This window comes from Camelus dromedarius, chromosome 5 (assembly GCF_036321535.1).
Source record: "Camelus dromedarius isolate mCamDro1 chromosome 5, mCamDro1.pat, whole genome shotgun sequence".
Classification (NCBI taxonomy): Eukaryota; Metazoa; Chordata; class Mammalia; order Artiodactyla; family Camelidae; genus Camelus; species Camelus dromedarius.
The window spans coordinates 63,899,062-63,919,451 of NC_087440.1; the positions used below are offsets into that span (position 1 = coordinate 63,899,062).

The following is a 20,390-nucleotide window of genomic DNA, read 5'->3' on the forward strand; positions in this document are numbered from 1 at the left end:
TAAAAAAATTAACTTTTAAGAGATTTATCCCTTCTCTGTAAGCTAGAATTTCAGTTTTAATGGCAGTAGATTTCCTGCCTTTCCATTTGATTTAGCCCAGACATCAAAAACTTGAGAATTCAGAGAAAATAGAAAGGACATGTATAAGGTAGACAAAAGTCTAATAATAATATCAAGGTATGTCTTTTAACTGTTTACTTTGTTAGATCATTAGATGCTTGATTAACAGTATACACCACACATAGCTGCTATATAAGGCTTCAGAAAACTTAGCTTTTATCTCTAGTCATCAAAGGAACTTCCTAAACATTTTCTAAATCATTGCTATTCCTAATACATTTTGAAAATGTCTCTGCCTTTATACATCTTCCATGTGCCTTATTAATGCTAATTAAGCATTTAGAGAAATAAAAGTCACAACTTTTTAACTCTTGCTGGGTTTAAAAAGAAACAACAAGCCCAAAATGGAGTCAGTTGTGCTAAGCTCCACATCAAACCAAGACCTAACTTAATTGCATTTTCAGCATCTCCAAGGAATATGGCCTTTAACTAGTCAGTCTGGGGTTTCCTGCCTGTCACTGGTGAGGCAACCCACCTAACAGACACCTGCCTCCTCCACTCCTCCCAAAGAGGGTAGCCGAGCCTAAAATATTTCTTTCTTTTTTTTTTTGATGACTTCCTTGTCTTTCTCCCTTTCTGCTGCTAAAAACCTTTCATTTTGCACAGCTTCTCAGAGCTCCTTTATAATTACTAGATAGGATGCTGCTAGATTTGTGGAATGTTGAATAAAGCCAATTAGATCCTCATTTTCTCAACTGAATTTTGGTTTTTTTAACAACTGCAATATAGCAGCCTTTGATTTAGAAAGGAAAACAATACAGCTGTACTCCTACGTGGTATATTATACTCAGTTGAAGCAGTTTTTGTTTTGCTTTGTTTTAATGAATAAACAAGTAATATGACATGACATTTAAGAAAGTGTAGGAAAGGAAAATAATTTCTATCTACCTTTCTAAGTTCTTTACTGGGACATCCTATGATAAAAGACAGATTAACAAGAGAAGACGGAAGCATCTTAACATGTGTACCTTATGTATACTCAGGAGCTACCCAGGGAAAGAGAAGTAACTCCCCAAGATATCCTAAACCACCAGTTTAAATATCATCCTCAAATAAAGACAAAAGAAAGGTGGAGGGGCAGGAAGGCCAGTTTTGAGATGTTATCAGGAAAAGGACAGTAAACAGCAATAAGGTTTGTTAAGGAGGAGGGTATAGCTCAGTGGTAGAGTGCATGCTTAGCATGCAGGAGATCCTAGGTTCAATCCCCAGTACCTCCATTAAAATAAATATTTTAAAAATATACCAAAGTACCTACCCCCCTGCAAAAAAAAACAGTAAGGTTTGTTATGCATATTTAAATAGGTGCTATCTCTACTGATAAGATTCTCTTGTGGTTTAGAGTATTCTTCTCTTCCAAGTACAGAGAACTGAGACTCCAGTATAAATGGAAATTTATTTTCTAAATGTAAATTTCCCTTACAAAAGAATAACTTCTGCTCAGTTTTTACAGCTTCTTCTATGTCTGCTGTTTCTCAAAATAATCTTTATGCCAAAAAGCCACATTTCAGGTGGCATATTCTGCTACCTTCAAGGAAAATCAAGGAGAATATTAAATGTAGTTAGAAACTCAGTATTTCAAAACTCATGTTTAATGAGAACTAATGTAATTTTCTTCCCAAAGTGTCAGAAAATGATGATAATTACAAGTGTTCAATAATTCAGGTTTTTATATTATTGACTATCTCTTAAGGCTCTATTTCATATAATTTATTAGGTTTTTTTAAAACTTTCTATTCAAATACTTACCTAAACTAATCTTACTTGATCTTACTTATAAGAGCTGTCAAAATCACAAAAGAAATTAGTCAGCATTTTTTATTACAGGTCCAGAATATCATCCAAACAAAAGGATGATATAGTAACTACAACAAACATAGTTAACAGCTAATACTCATACACTGTTCACTCTGGGCCAGATATTCTTCTGAGCAAACACTTTATACATATTATCTCATGTTCTTCACAGCAACCCTATGAGATAGTTATTGGTGTTATTCACATTTTATACGTAAGAAAACAAAGACAGAGAGAGATTATGATTTAGCCAGTGTTAACAGCTAATAATGAAAGAGCCAAGATTCAAATCCAGGTAGTCTGACTCCAGAGTGTTACTCCCTGGACTGCCTTTCATTTTCAGTTTTCCTTCACTACTACATGCCTAGTCTAAATAGTTCTCATTGCTAAGAGAAATAGTCAAGAGCAAAAAGGCAATGAAAAGTCGAGGTCTGATTAGGAATACAATGATTGCCACTGGTAGATTGGAAAGATAAGATCATCTACTAGTGTACGGAGAAATAGATTTAGAAGGCAAGAGGGCTAAGCTCTGTTACTATTTTACTATGTGATCTAAAGCCAGTAATAATCCTTGCTTTCTCATCTCTAGAATGAAGATAAATTACTCTGTAAAATAATCAATTGTTCATCTCAAGATTGGGAAATTGTGTTGTGAATAATTTGAAATCCCTACAGTCAAAAAATATTTTATTTAGCTTTGTTATATATATAATTAAATGTATGTTTTCCTCATATTTATCATGATCAACATTAAAATTTTCAGAGCAGACATCAACTCACAAATATTGTTGGTACCAAGGGGAGACCAGCCTAGGATTTAAAAATTATCTAGAGGTCGTTGACAGACTGAATTTAGAATTAAATCTTTATATAGGAGATATGTTAAGAATATTCACCATTGATGTTCAAATTCATATTCCCTTGAGTCATGGTGTGATCAGTTCTATTCTTAGGTATGTTCTACATATTCTAGTATTCTCTTTAAGACTACAGAACTAAGCATGTTACCACATAAAGCAGCAGAAAGACTTGATTTTCAGTGGTAATTATTCACCTCACCAGGTGTGTAACTTGCCATAGTTTAACTTCCTTTTTTAAGAAGTCAGTACTGAAAAAGGAATTTTTCACATTGACCTAAGCTTAGGAAAGCTAAGTGGAAGGTAAGACAGTGATAATACATATGACAGTAGGAAAACACTTAAGAATGGTCCTCTGGAAAAGACTTGTAAAATTGTATTGCTTATAAATACTGTCTGTGTGCCTGCAAAGACTTATACTTAGATGACTAAGAGTTCAAAGAATACTTAATTATGGATACATATTCGCACACACGTGTGTGTGTTTGTGTGTGTGTGTGTCTGTGTGTGTGAAGTTCACCTTTGGTTAGATAGTTTTAAATGTGATGACTATTAAATGAGTATTCCATTTAATTAATTATCTAAACCAATGGGAAAAGAGCAAGTGAAGCAGAAATTTTTTTTGAGTGTAAGGGCTTTATAACTTTTTAATAGCCATACTATCTTTTTCCTCCTGAGAGGGTCTGTCTATTAAATGGGCAATTGCCTATTTCAGTGACCAAAAAGAGGTCTTCTTTTTCATGTGGCTTCATAAAGGGCAGCAGATGGAGGTGGTAGAGATTCTTACAGCCACAAAATCCTGGAGATAGAGGGAAGCTTAGAAGTTACCTAGTTCAGAATTTTTTAACCTTTTTTCCTCATGCAGACCCATTTGGGAGTGTGGCAAACCCTACAGACCTTTTTCAGAAAAATTCTTTTAAAGATATAAAATAAATGGGATTACAAAAACTAAGTAAATTGAAATCATTAACAAAATATCTATAAAAGATAAATTATGGCAAAATAATACTACCTCTTTTTTAATGCAGTAGATAACAAAATCTAGAAGCAAGTCACTAGACTACTTAATTTGAAGTCTTGGTGAACAAGAACAAAATTTTAAGATAGCCATAATAATTTGAAGCAACTGATGCTACTAATATTCCTGTAGTTTGTCACTTAAGCTCATAATGAAAGAAAATAGTAAAATGTAATTAGGTAAAATTGTTCCCCCTTACCAGTGAGTGAACCCCTGACTTCTGTGCACAGATTCTCTCAAAGAGTCCATGAACCTCAGCTGAAAGCCCTGGAAACATCCTCATTTTTGCAGATGTAGAAACTAAGTCCCATAGAAGTGAGATAAGTTGATTAAAATCATATAGCACAGAATTAGATTAATCATTGCAGAGGTAACATCAGACCTAAACTCAGCCTTTTTCAATTATAGTCTGTTATTTGTCACTGATTCATGGCATGAGCTGGAGCAAATTCTGTATTCTCATTGTGCCTCAGCTTCTACCTATAGAAAATGTTAGGTGACTTAAAATTTACATAAGGATAGCAGGGGAGGGTTAGCTCAAGTGGTAGAGTGCATACTTGAGGTTCTAGGTTCAATCTCCAGTACCTCCTCTAAAAGTAATTACCTCCCCCCACCAAGGTAAAATAAAAAGATACAATAGTAAATAAATTTTTTTAGTTACATAAGGATAATAATGACTCAAATGTGTATTGCTCTTTTTCATTTACAATAGTTTTTACTGTTGCATACATGATCCTGTCTAATTCTTACCATTTTATGGATAAGGAAATTAAAACTCTAAGATATTTAATGTCATGTCTAAGGTCATACAGCTAGGAAAAGGAAAAACCATTATCAGAAACCATCCCACTGAACTCCACAAAGGACATTCCTTTATCATGCTGCCTTTCTTGTCATACAGGCCAAAACTCTGAGTTCTTCGGTTGAGATGTAGTGTGAATTCATAAATGCAAATTAAACACAGATAAATCATTATTAGGCTCAGATGAGCCAAATACTTAGCCAATACTATCCTAATTTATCCAGATAAAGTGATAAATGGATGGGACTGTGGAACAGAGGCTTTTTAGACCAATTCTTCATGTTTACAATAAGAAATGAGAAGAGAAAGAAATAAAATTTAAGAGTCTGGGATTGTAGAGTTGTTGGATTAGTGTTGTTTAAATCAAACCTTTCTTTCTGTTTCAAGGTAGGCTAAAGAAGCACATAATCTGAGTAAATACCAATAAGGCCCTCTTTCTCTATCCTCTTAAGTTTTATTTTTATGAGTAAATGGTATTCGGCAAAGTTTGTTCTTTCAGAGACAGGTTACTCTTAAATAAGTTTAATAAGGTAGAGAAATTTAAGTCAAAAGGGCCATGATGCATTAAATATCTCTGTCATCGGTCATTCTGGTGACTTGACCTATGAGATACAGAACATCCTGTTCTCTTAGAAAATAAGGATTCTTCTTAACCTGACCTGAAACCTTTGGTATAGAATAACCTTACCGGATCCAAGTGTCACTATTTGATTAACCTTAAGCAATATTAATAGTAATGTGTTTTCCAAATTCTTAAGATCATTCTGTAGGTACTAAGATACTTCTTAGCTATAATCTGCATACTTTTTATATTATATCTCTTAATACTAGCATGCCCAAATAAGTAAAAAAAAAAAATTTTAAGATAGTACTGAAATTGCTATGATCATATTTACACTATAAAAATAAATTTTAATCTTCTGATATTGAAAAAAACATAATTACTACAAAATAAATGAGCATTCAGATTTAGCAAATGTTTTCTCTGTACAAAGCACTATATTTAACATAGTAAGAAATATAAAGAGAATTAAAGTCATGATCACTTCCCCAAGAACTTGCAGGTTTCATATTTGGGGACCCACATCAATAATTAGAGTATGAGTAACTGTGGTAACTCTTACAGTAGAACTTCAATTAAGAGATTTTAAGAATGTAGGTAAACCTAAAACTGCATTGTACCAGTGGTTGCACAATCACATATATTTATTAAAAACCATCAAATGTATGCTTAAAATGAGTGAATTGTATAGTAGGTAAATTGTATCTCAGTAAGGCTATTAAAAGAGTTCAAAGAAAGAAGAGATTATTTCTGATTGAGGAAATGGAATTTTTTTTTGCAACAAATACAATTTAATCTGGATCTTAAAGGACAAATAGTATTTGGATCAGAAAACAAACAACAGGGTATTCCAGGGAGAGGGAACAGATTGTCTAAGGTCTAAAAGTTCAAGAGTACAAGGAATATTCTAGGGGAGCTAGTTCAGACTTTGTTCCATGCCTTAGAGTACATGGCTTTGTTTCTACCAGTATATGTGGCTGAATGGCTGACATTTTCAAAAAGTTTTGGTCAATCTCTATTGAAAAATACTGTACATGAATTATTTTTCTTCCCATCAAAAATAAGAATTTGCCTCCATTTTGAGCTGATGAGGAAGTTATGAGGAAGGTACATAATTACAGAATTATTTCACAGCTGTCAGTGACTCCACTGATCATAACAACTACTGACATATGTTTCCATATTTATAGCCTAAAATCACTGATACGTATATTAAAGAACAGCCTAGAGCCCTAAATAAGAAAGACATGCTAAAGGGAAGGTCAAGATATTCTGGCCTGCTAAGAATAGGATGAGGGAGAGAAAATGGTAATGTAAGTAAATGATTTTTAAGCAATCTGCTAACTAAATTGCATGCCACACATGAATCAAAACTCATCTTATACAAAAAATAAAACAGATCAAGTTAACTACTATTATCAACAATAGAAAACCAAAGTTGAAATTTTTTCTAATGAGCTCCTATGACCCTGTTATTGACAGGAACAGCCCCATTTTAAATAAGTTTTATAACCAGTAGAGAAAAGTACACAGGAAACTTACTAACAATTTCTATGTAAGTAGTCTTTCTTACTTGCTTTCTAAAATGTAAAAAGATTAAAATTTAAACCAAACTATTGCCATAGAATTGATCAGATTACATAAATAAGTGATATACAGAAGCTTAATTTTTAATTTAAAATGTAACTGCCAGCCAGTAAAATCATACTAAAAATAAACAGGGCTTTCTTAATATCCATCAAAGAAGATGACGACTTTTGTTCTTGACTGACCCCCATCTGACCAACTGCTCAGAATCGTTCAATATGAGCCACGTTGTGTAGATTTATTCCAAGTATTTACAAGGCAAAAGAATACAAGTCAGCCTGGTGAGCAGCAAAATAGAGGCAGTTTTTATGAAACCTGAGTTGTATTAACTTGTAATCAAATGTAATCTCCATTTTAATATTTATACATCTTTATATTGTTATGAACCTATTCTTAACATGGGTTTTACTTTATTTGTTTCTCTCCTCCCTCACTTCTGTGATACACAGAAGGGAAAGGATGTTTGTTACTCACACATTTGTACCCCACTAACTGGTGTTACACATCTGGCTTCCACTGGAGAGCCCCTGACATCGCAGGGAACGGTGATCAAAATTCCACACACTAGCTTCAAGCTGGGGGCTCGTAGCTACTGCAGCATTGAAGGGGGTCTTTTCCTGGCTTCTTTAAAATAAGCATGGTGATGGGATGGTTTAAGGGAAGAACACCTCTCAAATCACATGACCACTGCTGCGCTTCCGTGTGTCCTGCTTTTCTTCATAACAGCTTGGCACTACATTCTTTCCCTGTATCTTAGTGGGCTTTGTGTGTGTACAAGTGGGATGGGGGTTGGGGGTGGCAGCTGTCACTGGATGGTTATGCATTATGCATGCGTCTTTCAACGTTAGAGTGATGTGCCTTCCCTTATGTGTCACGAATTATGGTCACAGATTAAATCTTCTGTGTTCCTGAGAGATTGGACTATCTCTCTTATTGGTGTGAGATTCATGTGTTTCTTATTGGTGTGAGATTCATGTGTTGATGTTTACACCTCAAATGTTCTTCATGTTGCATTAAACATAAGTTGAAATGTTCTCCCATTAAGAGTTAGCTTTTCATGTTGGGCTGAAAAAGTCTTCATTTCTGTGTAGCAATTCATGTTATTATAACTTATGGCTTTCAATTGTACCTCCCATAATGAAGAGCTGACTTAAAACACTGTGCTATTCTTGTTATGACCTAAGCATAAGGTAAGTCACTTCTCTAACTGTATCTAAAGATTGTGGTTGTTTGTTAAAATTTTCTCAGCTTTGTTTAAAGCATTTTCACTTTTTTTCTTTACCATTTATTACGTGCTCTCCCCCCTTTTGTTTTCTGTTTCACGGCTTAAGATTTCTTAATGGACAATGTGATCTTCACCAAAAATTATATTATACATGTAAACACATGTTGAAATGAATTAAATGAATTATTTGCTGTCTGAAAGCAGTCTTGATTAGTAAATGAATACCTATATTTCCAGTAAATCTCTTGTGTTTTTTTATTTCCTCCATTGACTTTAAATATAATATACTGTTTCTACGTATTATTTTAGTTTTGATTCCAATTTAAAGGGAAATTAATTGTCAACATCATAAAGTCAGGTGTTAATTATAGTATAACATAATAAAAAAGAATAAAGTAACAGATAATCCAACACCATACCTTTCATTTTTAATCCCTGAAAATTGAGTAAGATAAAGAAGAACAACAAACCATAAATCTTGAGACAGACCTGTGTTATCTTACTTATAATCCACATTGTGAGAACAAGAACAATAGTTGTTTCTCAACTTTATTCTTTGAGGTAAATCTCATTATATTTTGAGTTAGTGAAGATCTTCATATTGGGATTTTATAAAATTAAGTAAATATTATAAAGATGATCCATTTCATGGTACAAGACAGAGGGACATCCACTGCATACATAAGTATTAAATTTTTTAAAATTAATTTCCTCAATTTTTAATGTATACTCAAGATCACTGAAGTAAAGTAGTTCATTTAATTGTTGATTTTTAAAAGTGATTTCCCTCAAATCTGGGTCAAATAGCCAATATACTGTAAATGAGAAAGCATTGGTTATACTGATGTTGGCAATTTGTGAACTTAGACAAATACACAGAATCAAAATATTGAATACTTCTCATCATGCAAATTTCTCTTCCAAAACTATTTGAAATATTTAATACTAAACTGAGATGCCACAAAGCAGGACTTGGGTTTCTTTATTAAATTCATGCTATGAATGAATTTTTTGTTATTTTTTTAAACCACCTAAGGAAAGGAGAGGGTTTTTTTTTATTGTGGTTTTGGTTTGGTTTGCTTTTTTTTTGATAAAGCCAAGTAGTACTTCACCTCCATTTCCATTTAGACATTATACAAATCTGTTGAAACATTTGATGAGACAATTTGAACTACTCATCTGAACTGTTCTGTTCATTGTAAATCTCTTGTTTCTATCCATACACTAGCTCCACTCTAGATTGGAAGGGCTTAAAGATGAACTCTGGAGGAATAGAGGCTACGACTTAAGAGTAACTATTACTGATCAAAGGAGCTGCTTTCCATTCGCAAACATTGCTTTGCGCTATGGGTTTGGGCTCCTTCTGTTTCTACATCTTGTTGAAGACTTTCTTGACTTCCATTTGACTTCTTTGAGCTCTGTTTTTGTCTTTCAACATTTTCCCTTTTCTTTTCCTTCTCTCTCCCAGATTTTTCTCTCTTTTAGCTTTCTCTTGTGTTCTTTGAATCGCTTTTTTAAAACGTAGTTTATCTCTTTATTCAGCTTGTTTTATTAATTTGTCTATTAGTGTTTGTTTCTTTTCTCCTTTAAGGCTGTAGTGGTATAGTTACACTTATTTTCATTTCATGGTATGCCAACTTGCCTGTTTATTTTGCAGCAAGTTCATTTGTCACTCTTTACCCTCTTAGTATGAATTTTCAATAAGAAATAGCAGAACATATTTACATATGTTACATATTATCCTCTTCTATAAGGCCATACTTTTTCTATCTTCTAGATTTACCCCCACTTCCTCAAACCTCTCTCTCTCTTCTTTTTCTTTTCCTTGCTCTCGTGTCTTCCTTCTTGTATTGTTTTCTTTAAGTAGTCATTAATTTCTTTCCCATTTGGTCCAGAATTGTTCTTCAATAAAACTTTAAGTAAAAGAATAGTATCTTCCAGATTAGCTTCTTCATTTTAGTGTATTTCAAACTGATTAAACAATCTGGGCCAAAAGAGAATAACTTAAACATCTGGAATTATTTTTCCCTTTTTTTTTTTTTCTTTTTTTGGTGTGTGTGTGTTTTTCTCGTGTGTATGTTTGTGCCTTTTTTATTATTGTTGTTGTTTCTTTAAACATTAACAACTGTTTTTTTCAGGGAAGGACAACCATAACCCACCCTAAGTTGCAACATTCCTTTCATAATTTGTTTCATTACAATAGTAGATTGTCTTAAGCAATAGAAATTAATTTGTTGTGTATATATCCATTTGGGGCAAGCTGCTGCGGAGTGGGAAGAAGAGGTGTGGAGTGTAAATACAGTTTCCTGTGAAATTAACAAGTATTAATGCCATCCAACATGGTCCTTGAATTCATCAGTTTTGCAACATTTAAAACAATGTTCCACTATGACCTAAAATATTTGAATCAGAGCATTAGTTTCTAATTGATAACTATATACCTAAGAACTGATAAATAAATGATCTGCATTTCATTGATTTCCACTGGAAACACCCTTCATAACTAATATTATAATTGTAATCAATTATTATATTCAGTAAATAACAAAGATCATTAGAATCACATGTAAGTATTGTATATGAGGATTTCTCATTTCCCCTTACTAACACATGTAACTAAAAATGACTGCTGTGGAATATTTGATTACAACTTTGTTACTTGAATTGCATTATTATTTTAGTCAAGAGATACGCACAGTGCCTTTATTATTCTAGATCTGAACTCATAACTGAATATGTGATAACTTGAATTTTTTCCCATATACTAATTTCAAATACACAACAATAAAAAATGCCTTTGGTTTTACCTTTGTCCCATTTATGATATTGGGTCTCCAGTTTCTTTTCTAGAAATCAGTCCTTTCTTTAAAGTACAGAAAGGATAAATTTAAAATATGTGGAATAAATAACATTTTTATTAATATGTTATGATATCAGAGATACATAAAGCCTTTGCTCCTAGACCTCAGAAGTTTGCCCATTAAATATGCATACATATCTGCCTGGCTATGTTATGAGCCCTAAATTACTGAGTTTATGCTCTCTCTGCAGGTCCAGTCCAGGTGCAGCAGCAAGGAGAACATTCTCAGAGCCAGTAAGTATGTCATTATTTTAGATGGACTACTGGATTAGAATTTCTGGTACAACAGAAAAGAGAGCTAAAAATGGCATTTTGGTAAAAGAATGAAGATGAGCAATGGGGAAAGTGTATATCAAAAATATGACTGTTAGAGCTTTTGCCTTCGAAATATATTATTATCAATATGTTAATAAGTATTTCCCCTATCCCAGTTGTCTTTGCATGCTGACATCAGAACTTTGATATCACTACTAGTTAGGGTAGTAGTGAGCTCCTGTGACTCTAAGATGAGAACCTCTTATAAATCACCTTACTGCCAAAAAGTAATTTGAAAACAGACTAACTGAAAGTAATAATAATGTAACTCCACTAAAGGAATCTAATTACAAAAAATAAATAAATAAAGACTCCTAAGAGGGTTCATCATAGTCATTTTGTGAATATGAATTCCTAAAGGGCCTTTTCTTTACAGGCAGCATGTTTTTACAGCATAGTACCCTTAAGCAAGGATGAAAAAATCTTAATTTTATTTTTCTGTTTTATCACTAACAGCATCTGTGTGGAAGTCATTTAACTTTGTGTATTATTCATTTTCGTGTCTTATAAAAAGGAACTATAAATAGCTTTTTCTTACCTGTATCCTTGAAATGATGTTAAGATCAGAGATTGTACCTTAAAAACCTTGAGATCCTAAGAGAAAAGTGCTGTATAAATGCTAATTTTTAAAATATTGTTCTCTGTCACTTAATATTAATGGTATCATCTCATCTTATTCCTGATCTTAATCAAGAGAAGACGTATGGGAGGATCATGCTGAAATAGGTATTAGATACACCACTAGGAGCTTTAGTAAATGGAATGATTTCTATTTCTAGCACAATGTATTATTTAACAATCAAAAGACTAATTGGAGAACTTCAAATAGGTAAAAATGTGTTTCTTTTTACTTTCTTTAATGTAAAATTTTCCCGTCTCTGTGTTGTGAATCTGTGACCTTAGCTTGGAAACCCTTGATTTGTTAGGCCAGCACACTGCAGTTGTTTCTCCCGGACGTGTATATCAGAGTTACATAAAAATAAATGCAAAGAGGCATGTTTAACTTGTTTATTAGTTTTGTGAGTTTTCATATCTGACAGACATGTGAATCCGATGAAGGCTCTTCAGTTATAAGAGAGGTAAAGTCCTATTATACCTTCGTAAGCCTTAAGGTTGAGAAACCTAAGAGTCAGGGAAGTGATGATTGAATATTCACTAAAATATAACAATAGAAATAAATAAACTTTGAAAATGGCATTTTTGATGATTACCATATGATTTCCATTTATTGTTGATCCTGAGGTAATGATGGATTATTGACAGTGATTATGGTGATTAGGAACAAAAATAATTTCTTACTAGATTTCTTTGAAATCTTCTTTACTTCTAATCTTTGTGCTGTTAGAAACCACTTTAATTTTAGTTGTGTTCTTACTGGCTTACTGGCTGTTAATCACTTTGGATGGACATTATGACATTATGGTCCAGGTTTTTCTGATCATGTTTTCTTAGGTTGAAATAGCCACATAGATGATCCATATAGTCATTTAGATCCATGTGGAGAGCCCTTCCAGCATTGAAGCCTCTTAGTTCTGTGAATTCTATAATTTAAGGTCTTTCCTCTCAACAGGCCTTTCGTAACTTATACTAATACCCATAGCCTTGCCCAGGACTTTTTCATCACCATGAGCTGTTCTACCTCTGAACTTCTTAATTTCATTGCTTAGTTAGTCTACTTTTATCTTTCTTTTCTTCTTCCTTTGCCATGTAATACTATATTGCAGTCATATAAACTCTATTGGCAGTTCCCCATTCTCTCAATGCTGTCCTGCCTCTATTCCTTTGGACCCTTTCCATCACTGCATAAAATATCCATTCCCCTTATTTTCCTAGGAAACTCTTGCTTATCCTTCCAGACTCAGTTCAAGTATGATGTCCTCTGTGATGGCTTCTCTGAGTTCCCCTTAGGCAATCCTTCTTGTATACCCTCTATTGTTCCTTCTATTTTAATCTTTTTTTGTTTGGTTGTTTATTTACTGAACTATCCTCAAGTAAAACACTTCCAAAATGTAGCTAGCATAAAGAACAACTATGATCAACTTTTTTTAGCATATCAAAAAATGTGTCAAAACAAAGATCAGTGGATCCTAGAGAATGAAGAATTAAAACCTAACAGAGTTTGTCCAGAATTGTCCAAGAAAGTTAACTTTGGTAATTTTGTCCAAGTAGGAAATAACTTTCCTTTAGCTCCTCAAAACTGTCGTTAAAACAACCTGTTGATGAAAAGCGGAGTTTATTCTTACTCTGATAAGGAAGAATGCCATTTCAGCAAAGTCTCAGAGTCTCAGAAAGGGGAGGGCAAACTCAGGATATATTTGCGATTTTGGAGTTTGATTTAAAGCAGATCTTTTATTGTGGGGGTTTGATTAGAATTAAATAGGAATCATAATATAATCATTTAGGAATCATGGACACTGTAAAGTGAGGAGTTCTGAGAATCAGTGTGTTAACAGTTTTTTCTGGGTTTTTTTTTTTTTTTTTTTTGATTCTTTCTATTTAAGAAGTTTCTGCAATAAGCAATAAAGTTATTTACAACTTATATCTCCCAAAGAAGCATTTTCTGTAATGGTAAAATTACACTTTGGAAAATTACGATGGAATAGTAATATGCTAATGAAGACAGTAAGCTGTGTAATTATAGATGGTTTCAGGTATCAGAATTCCCTGCGTCAGTTTTCAGCCTGAGCTGAAATACAGACCATGAACATCTGAGGATGTGATGAGTCAATCAATTCTGGCATTCACCCCTACTTAAGGAATCACAAAAGTATGTCAACTAGTGATGTTTTTCGGCCTTCATAAATGTCACATTTTCCTGTATTTGTTGTTGTTGGATGATCCCTTATTGAACTGTTTAAAAGGACAGCAGTTGTATAGAAGCATTTAGGACTGTCCAAAATTAAGCCAAGCATTATGGATCAGTGGAACAGACTAGAAAGCCCAGAAATAAACTCACATACTTACAGTCAGTTAATCTTGACAAAGGACACAGTAGCATACAGTGAAGAAGAGACAGTCTCTTCAGCAAGTTGTGTTGGGAAAGCTGGACAGCCACTGTAAATCAGTGAAGTAAATCAATGAGATTAGAACACTCCCTCACACCATACACAAAAATAAACTCAAAATGGCTTAAAGACTTAAACATAAGGCAGGACACTATAAACCTCCTAGAAGAAAACATAAGCAAAACATTCTCTCACATGATTTGTAGGAATGTTCTCCTAAATCAGTCTACCAAGGCAATAGAAATAAAAGCAAAAATAAACAAATGGAACCTAACTAAACATACAAGCTTTTGCACAGCAAAGGAAACTATAAACAAAGCAAGAAGACAGCCTACAGAATGGGAGGAAGTATTTGCAGATGATGCAACTGACAAAGGCTTACTTTCCAGAATATACAAAAAGCTCATACAACTCAATAACAAAAAAAAAACAACCCAATCAAAAAATGGTTGGAAGTCCTAAGCAGACATTTCTCCAGGGAAGACAAAGATGGCCAAGAGGCACATGAAAAGATTCTCAACATCACTAATTGTTAGAGAAATGCAAATCAAAAACTGCAGTGAGGTACCATCTCATTCCAGTCAGAATGTCCATTGTTAAAAAAAGAAAAAGTCCCCATACGATAAATGCTGATGAGGGTGTAGAGAAAAGGGAACCCTTCTGCACTATTGGTGGGCATGTAATATGGTGCAGCCACTATGGAAAACAGTATGGAGATTCCTTAAAAAACTAAAGATAGAGTTACCATCTGATCCAGCAATACCACTCCTGGGCATTTATATCTAATTCAAAAAGTATGCACACCTCATTGTTCATAGCAGCACTATTTACAATAGCCAAGACATGGAAGCAACTTAAATAACCACCAACAGATGACTGGATAAAGAGGAAGTGGTGTACACACAGACATACACACACACACACACACACACACACACACACAATGGAATACTACTCAGCCATAAAAAAGAATAATGCCATTTGCAGCAACATGGATGGTCCTGGAGATTGTCATTCTAAGTGAAGTAAGCCAGACGAGAAAGAAAAACACCATATGGCATCACTTATATGTGGAATCTAAAACATGATAAAAAATGAACTTATTTACAAAGCAGAAGCAGACTCAGACATAGAAAACAAACTTACAGTTACCAGGGTGGAAAGGAGGGGGATAAATTAGGAGTCTGGGATTTGCAGATATTAACTACTATATATAAAATAGATAAACAACAAGGTCCTACAGTATAGCACAGGAAACTGTATTCAATATCTTGTAATAACCTATAATAATAAATATGAAAAAGAATATAAATGTGTAACTGAATCAATATGCTATACACTAGAAACTAACAACATTTTAAATCAACTATACTTAAGTAAAAAATTTTTAATAAAAAAAAAAAGATTAACATAGGAAACACAGAAAAAAGGAAAATTAAGCCAAGAGCAACTATATGCCAAGAAACTGGACAACCAAGAAAAAATAGAAAAACTCCTAGAAATATACAATCTGCGAAGACTGAATCAGGAAGAAATAGAAAATCTGAACAGACCAAATACTAGTAAGAAGATTGAATCAGTAATCAAAAATCCCCCAGCAAATAAAAGCCAGGACCAGATCTCTTCATTGATGAATGTCACCAAATACTTAAAGAATTAATACCAATCCTTCTCAACCTCTTCGAAAAACAGAAGAGAGAACACTTCCAAACTCATTTTATAAGGCCAGCATTACCCTGGTAACAAAGTCAGAAAAAGACACCACAGGAAAAGAAAACTACAGGTCAATATCCCTAAGGAATATAGATGCAAAAACTCCCAATATAATACTAGCAGATGAATTCAGCTGAATTCAACAGTATATTAAAAAGATCACTCACTATGATCATGTGAGATTTGTCCCTGGGATCAAGGACAGGTCAATATATGCAAATAAAGAAGTGTGATGCATCACATTAATAAGATGAAGGAAAAAAATTATATGATCATCTCAATAGACACCAAAAAGCATTTGCAAAAAAATTCAACATTTGCTCAAGATAAAAAACTCCTAACAAGTTAAGTATAGAATGTACCTCAACATAATACAGGCCATATGTGATAAGCCCACAGCTAACAGCATAGTCAATGGTGAAAGGTTGAAAGCTTTTCTTCTAAGATCAGGAACAAGACAAGGGTAGCCACTCTCACCATTCCTATTTAACATATTACTAGAAGTCCTAGGCAGAGCAATCAGGCAAGAAAAAGAAATAAAAAGCATCAGAATTAGAAAGGAACAAGTAAAATAGTCTATATTTGCAGATGATACAATTTTTATAGAGAGAGAATCCTAAAGACTTCACCAAAAAAAAAAAAAACTGATCAATAAATTCAGTAAAATTGCAGAATGTAAAATTAACATACAAAAAAGTCGGTTCTCCTGAGAAAGGAGAACAAAATGGGAAGCATCACACTTCTTGATTTCAAGCTATATTATAAAGCTATAATAATCAAACAGTATGGTTCTGGCATAAAAACAGACACATGGACCAATGGAACAGAAACAAGAGCCCAGAAATAAATCCATGCATATATGATCAATTAATATTTGACAAGGGAACCAAGAATATTCAATGGAGAAAAGACAGTCTCTTCAATAAATGGTGCTGGGAAAATTGGATATTCACATGTAAAAGAATGAAACTGGACACTTGTCTTATACCACTCACAGAAGTTACCTCAAAATGACTTAAAGACTTAAATGTAACACCAGAAGCCATAAACCTCCCAGGAGAAAATACAAGAAAAAAACTAATTTACCTGGGTCTTGTCAATGACTTTTTGGATATTATATCCAAAGGACAAGCAGCAAAATCAAAAACAAAGTATGACTACATCAAACTAAAAAGATGCTGCATAGCAAAGGAAACTATTGACAAAATGAAAAGACAACCTACAGAATGGGAAAAATATTTGCAAACCATATACCTGATAAAGTATTAATAATCAAAATATATAAGAATTCATACAACTCAATAGCAAAAATAAATAAATATTCCAGTTTTTTTTAAGTTTTTGAAATATCTAGTTAAAAAAGGACCTGAATAGTTATTTTTCCAAAGAAGATATACAAATGGCCAAGAGGTCCATGCAAAGGGCACTTAACATCACTGATCATAAGGGAAATGCAAATCAAAAACCACAATGAGATATCCCCTCAAGCCTGTTAGAATAGCTATCACCAAAAAGACAAGAGATGACAAATGATGGCAAGGATGTCAAGAAAAGGGAACTTTTGTGTACTGCTGGTGGAACTATAAATTGGTGCAGCCACCATGGAAAACAGTAGGAGGTTTCTCAAAAAATTAAAAATAGAACATCCGTATAATCCAGCAATGCTACTTCTAGTAATATATCCAAAGGAATAAAACACTGTGTTGAAGAGATATCTAAATCCCATGTTCCTAGCAGTATTATTTACCATAACCAAGATGTGGAAAGAACTGGTGTCCATCAGTGGATGAACAGACAAAGTAGTTGTGTCATGTATACACACACACACACACACACACATACACATATATGCACAATGGAATATTATTCAGCCACGAAAAAGAAGGAATTTCTTCCATTTGCAACAACTGGATGGACCTTGAGGGCATTTATGTTAAGTGAAATAAATCAGAGAAAGTTAAATCCTGTATGCTCTCACTTACATGTGGAATCATAACAAACAAACAAACTCAGAAAAAGAGATCAGATTTATTACCAGAGGCAGGGGGTATGGGTTGGGAGCGATTAAGGTGGTCAAAAGATACAAACTTCCAGTTCTAAGATAAATAAGTACTGGGACTATAATATACAATATGATGACTATAGTTAACATTACTGTATAGCATATTTGAGAATTGTTAAGAGAGTAGACCTAAGATTTCATCACAAGAAAGAAAAAGTTTTTTCTTTTTTGTATCTATGTAAGATGATGGATGTTAACTCAACTTATTATGGTAACCATTTTACAGTATATGAAAGTCGAATTACTATGCTGTACACCTTAAATTTACACAGTGCTGCATGCCAATTATATCTCAATAAGAGTGGGGGGAAAATTTAAGCCAATCTGAGGAGCCTTTAGAACAAGACATAGGGTTACTTACCAAATTTCCTAATGTCCTGCTCCTTTGTTGCTTCCTTGATCTCTTTAGTAATATGAATGATCCCAGAGAAGTCTACAGACATGTAAGAACAACATTCTTACCCTAAAGCACACATATTTCTCCTTGAAGGGCCAATATTATATCTAAAGTAGGTGAGCCACTGCCATTGTAATTTCATGAAACTTTCAAGTGAGGAGTTCTTTACCCTTGGTGGCATTATCTAACTCATCTGCTAGTCTCTGAATCATAGCATGTAGCACCCTGCCTACTGTCTGGGCCTCTTGTAAAACTTGAAGAGGCTTGATAGGGGGAGAAAGAATTTCTCTGGAGTGATCAGAATTTTGATTTTTAAATTGAGCTCCAATTTCCTACTTTTTAAAAAATTGTTATCTAACAATTTTTTTTTCCTTAGAAAAGAAACTGATAGGTTAAAATAGATTCTGGATGATGTTGGGGACTCTACTGAAGACAGACATCAGTTTATAAAGATAATAAGATCCTATCCAGTCTGCAGGTAGTAGCCAGCTTGCTTTTGTATTACAAATCCAATACTAGTCATTGGAGGACACCCAATGACCTATTTGGGACCAAAATCCCCCCATATGCTAATCAGATATGTTATAACTTTTGGATCCAATTGTCAAAAATAATTCTGCACCATACAATAAAATGTAAAGTGTAGAGACCATTTAGTGCATCTGAAACAAAAGAAAAATAGTGTCTTAATCGTAAGGTATATAAAAGTGAGGCAGCCTCCAGATAATACATTGTTGTTTCCTAGTTCCCATACAAGTTCTATTTCTGTTAAAGTTTGGTTACAAAAGCTAGTTCCCACCAAAACAAAAAAAACATCTTAAGAGTATTATTTTGGTGGAATCAAAACCTTGTCTTCCAGATGTGACCCAAGAGAGGGGTTTGGATTTCCATTTCTTTGGCCTGTTATAGTTTGTCGTCAGAAAAATCTAATAGTTGAATCCAGTTACCCAGGAAACCAGTGAATTCATTACAAGGAAGTGAAACCAAAAGAATCTGGGTAGCTACCAAAGAAAAATGTATAGTGCAAAACCAGTTTTGTTGTGTGCTTTAGCTAGCTAGTTCACAAGTGAGTAACAGCCGAGTTATTAGGCACATACCAATGAATGATAAGGATACAAACAAAGTGCAATATTAAGAATAGGGCAATTAGATAACATAGTTAAAAGAAGCATTAAACCAGGGGAAGAAAGGGAAGAAAATGACAGTGAAAATAAAGAACAGTAGAATACAGACAAAAGTGTGGTAATCAGCCACCTTGTTCTGTGGATCTTGGGTAGAAGCTCCCTGCACTCTTGTGGTCAAAGGTCTTGGTTGGAAGATGTCTCTTACAGAGGATTGTCTGCTTCTAGAGGATTTCTAAAAACTCCTCTGCTTAAGATCTTCAAATTTAAGAATGGATTATGCCTCTTTGGAAGACATGAATCCAAAGATCAGACCTTTAGAACTGTACTGCTGTGCTACTTGTTAATTGTACTTGATAAGATCCAGTGGGGTTCCACAGCTGTCTTTCTCTGATGTCTGTTTCAAAAGACCACTTCTCTGTGTTTTAGGTCATGCAGGCGTTGTTTAGAATGGTGTTGAGCAAAGACTGCCCGTACCTGTTTATAAGGCTTGACGTATAGCATGAATAATTCCTTGCAATATTTAGCCACATCTGCTTGCAAGTAGTGTGGGATTTAAAATCAAAGGGATATTCCTAGAAGTGTGTGGAAGAGTTGATGAACCACAGAAAGATTTAATCTCATTGCATTAAATACAATACTTTAGGCCATGAAAGTTCAAGAGTCTTTGAGTTTAGCTGATTTGTTTCAGATTTATGTTTGATTTCTCTACTATTTCTGAAGATTGGAGGTGAAATTGATGGTAAAGTTTCATAGTGAATGGTGGGGCTTTCCATGACTCCTTAGCAATAGGCCCAATAAAGTGGGTGCCTTCATCATTAGAGAGAGAGGTCAGAATTCCCTGGATTGGGAACACAAAAATCATAAATATTTTGCTACTGTTAAAGTTGTAGCCCTCTGTCAAGGCAAGGCTTCAAACCATCCCAAGTTATTTGCAAACAATGACCAAGAC

The 20,390-nt window shown here is 33.9% G+C and overlaps 1 protein-coding gene across 9 annotated transcripts in view; it reads left to right on the forward strand.

Moving 5' to 3' along the window:
* GPHN (gephyrin) overlaps positions 1-20,390 on the forward strand; it is a 430,038-nt gene that overhangs the window by 286,800 nt on the left and 122,848 nt on the right. For all 9 annotated transcript variants that reach the window (XM_010976627.3, XM_064486047.1, XM_064486048.1 and 6 more), the window contains one exon: positions 11,017-11,059. In XM_010976627.3, the coding sequence (XP_010974929.1) occupies positions 11,017-11,059 (43 nt within the window). The remainder of the gene's footprint in view (positions 1-11,016; positions 11,060-20,390) is intronic.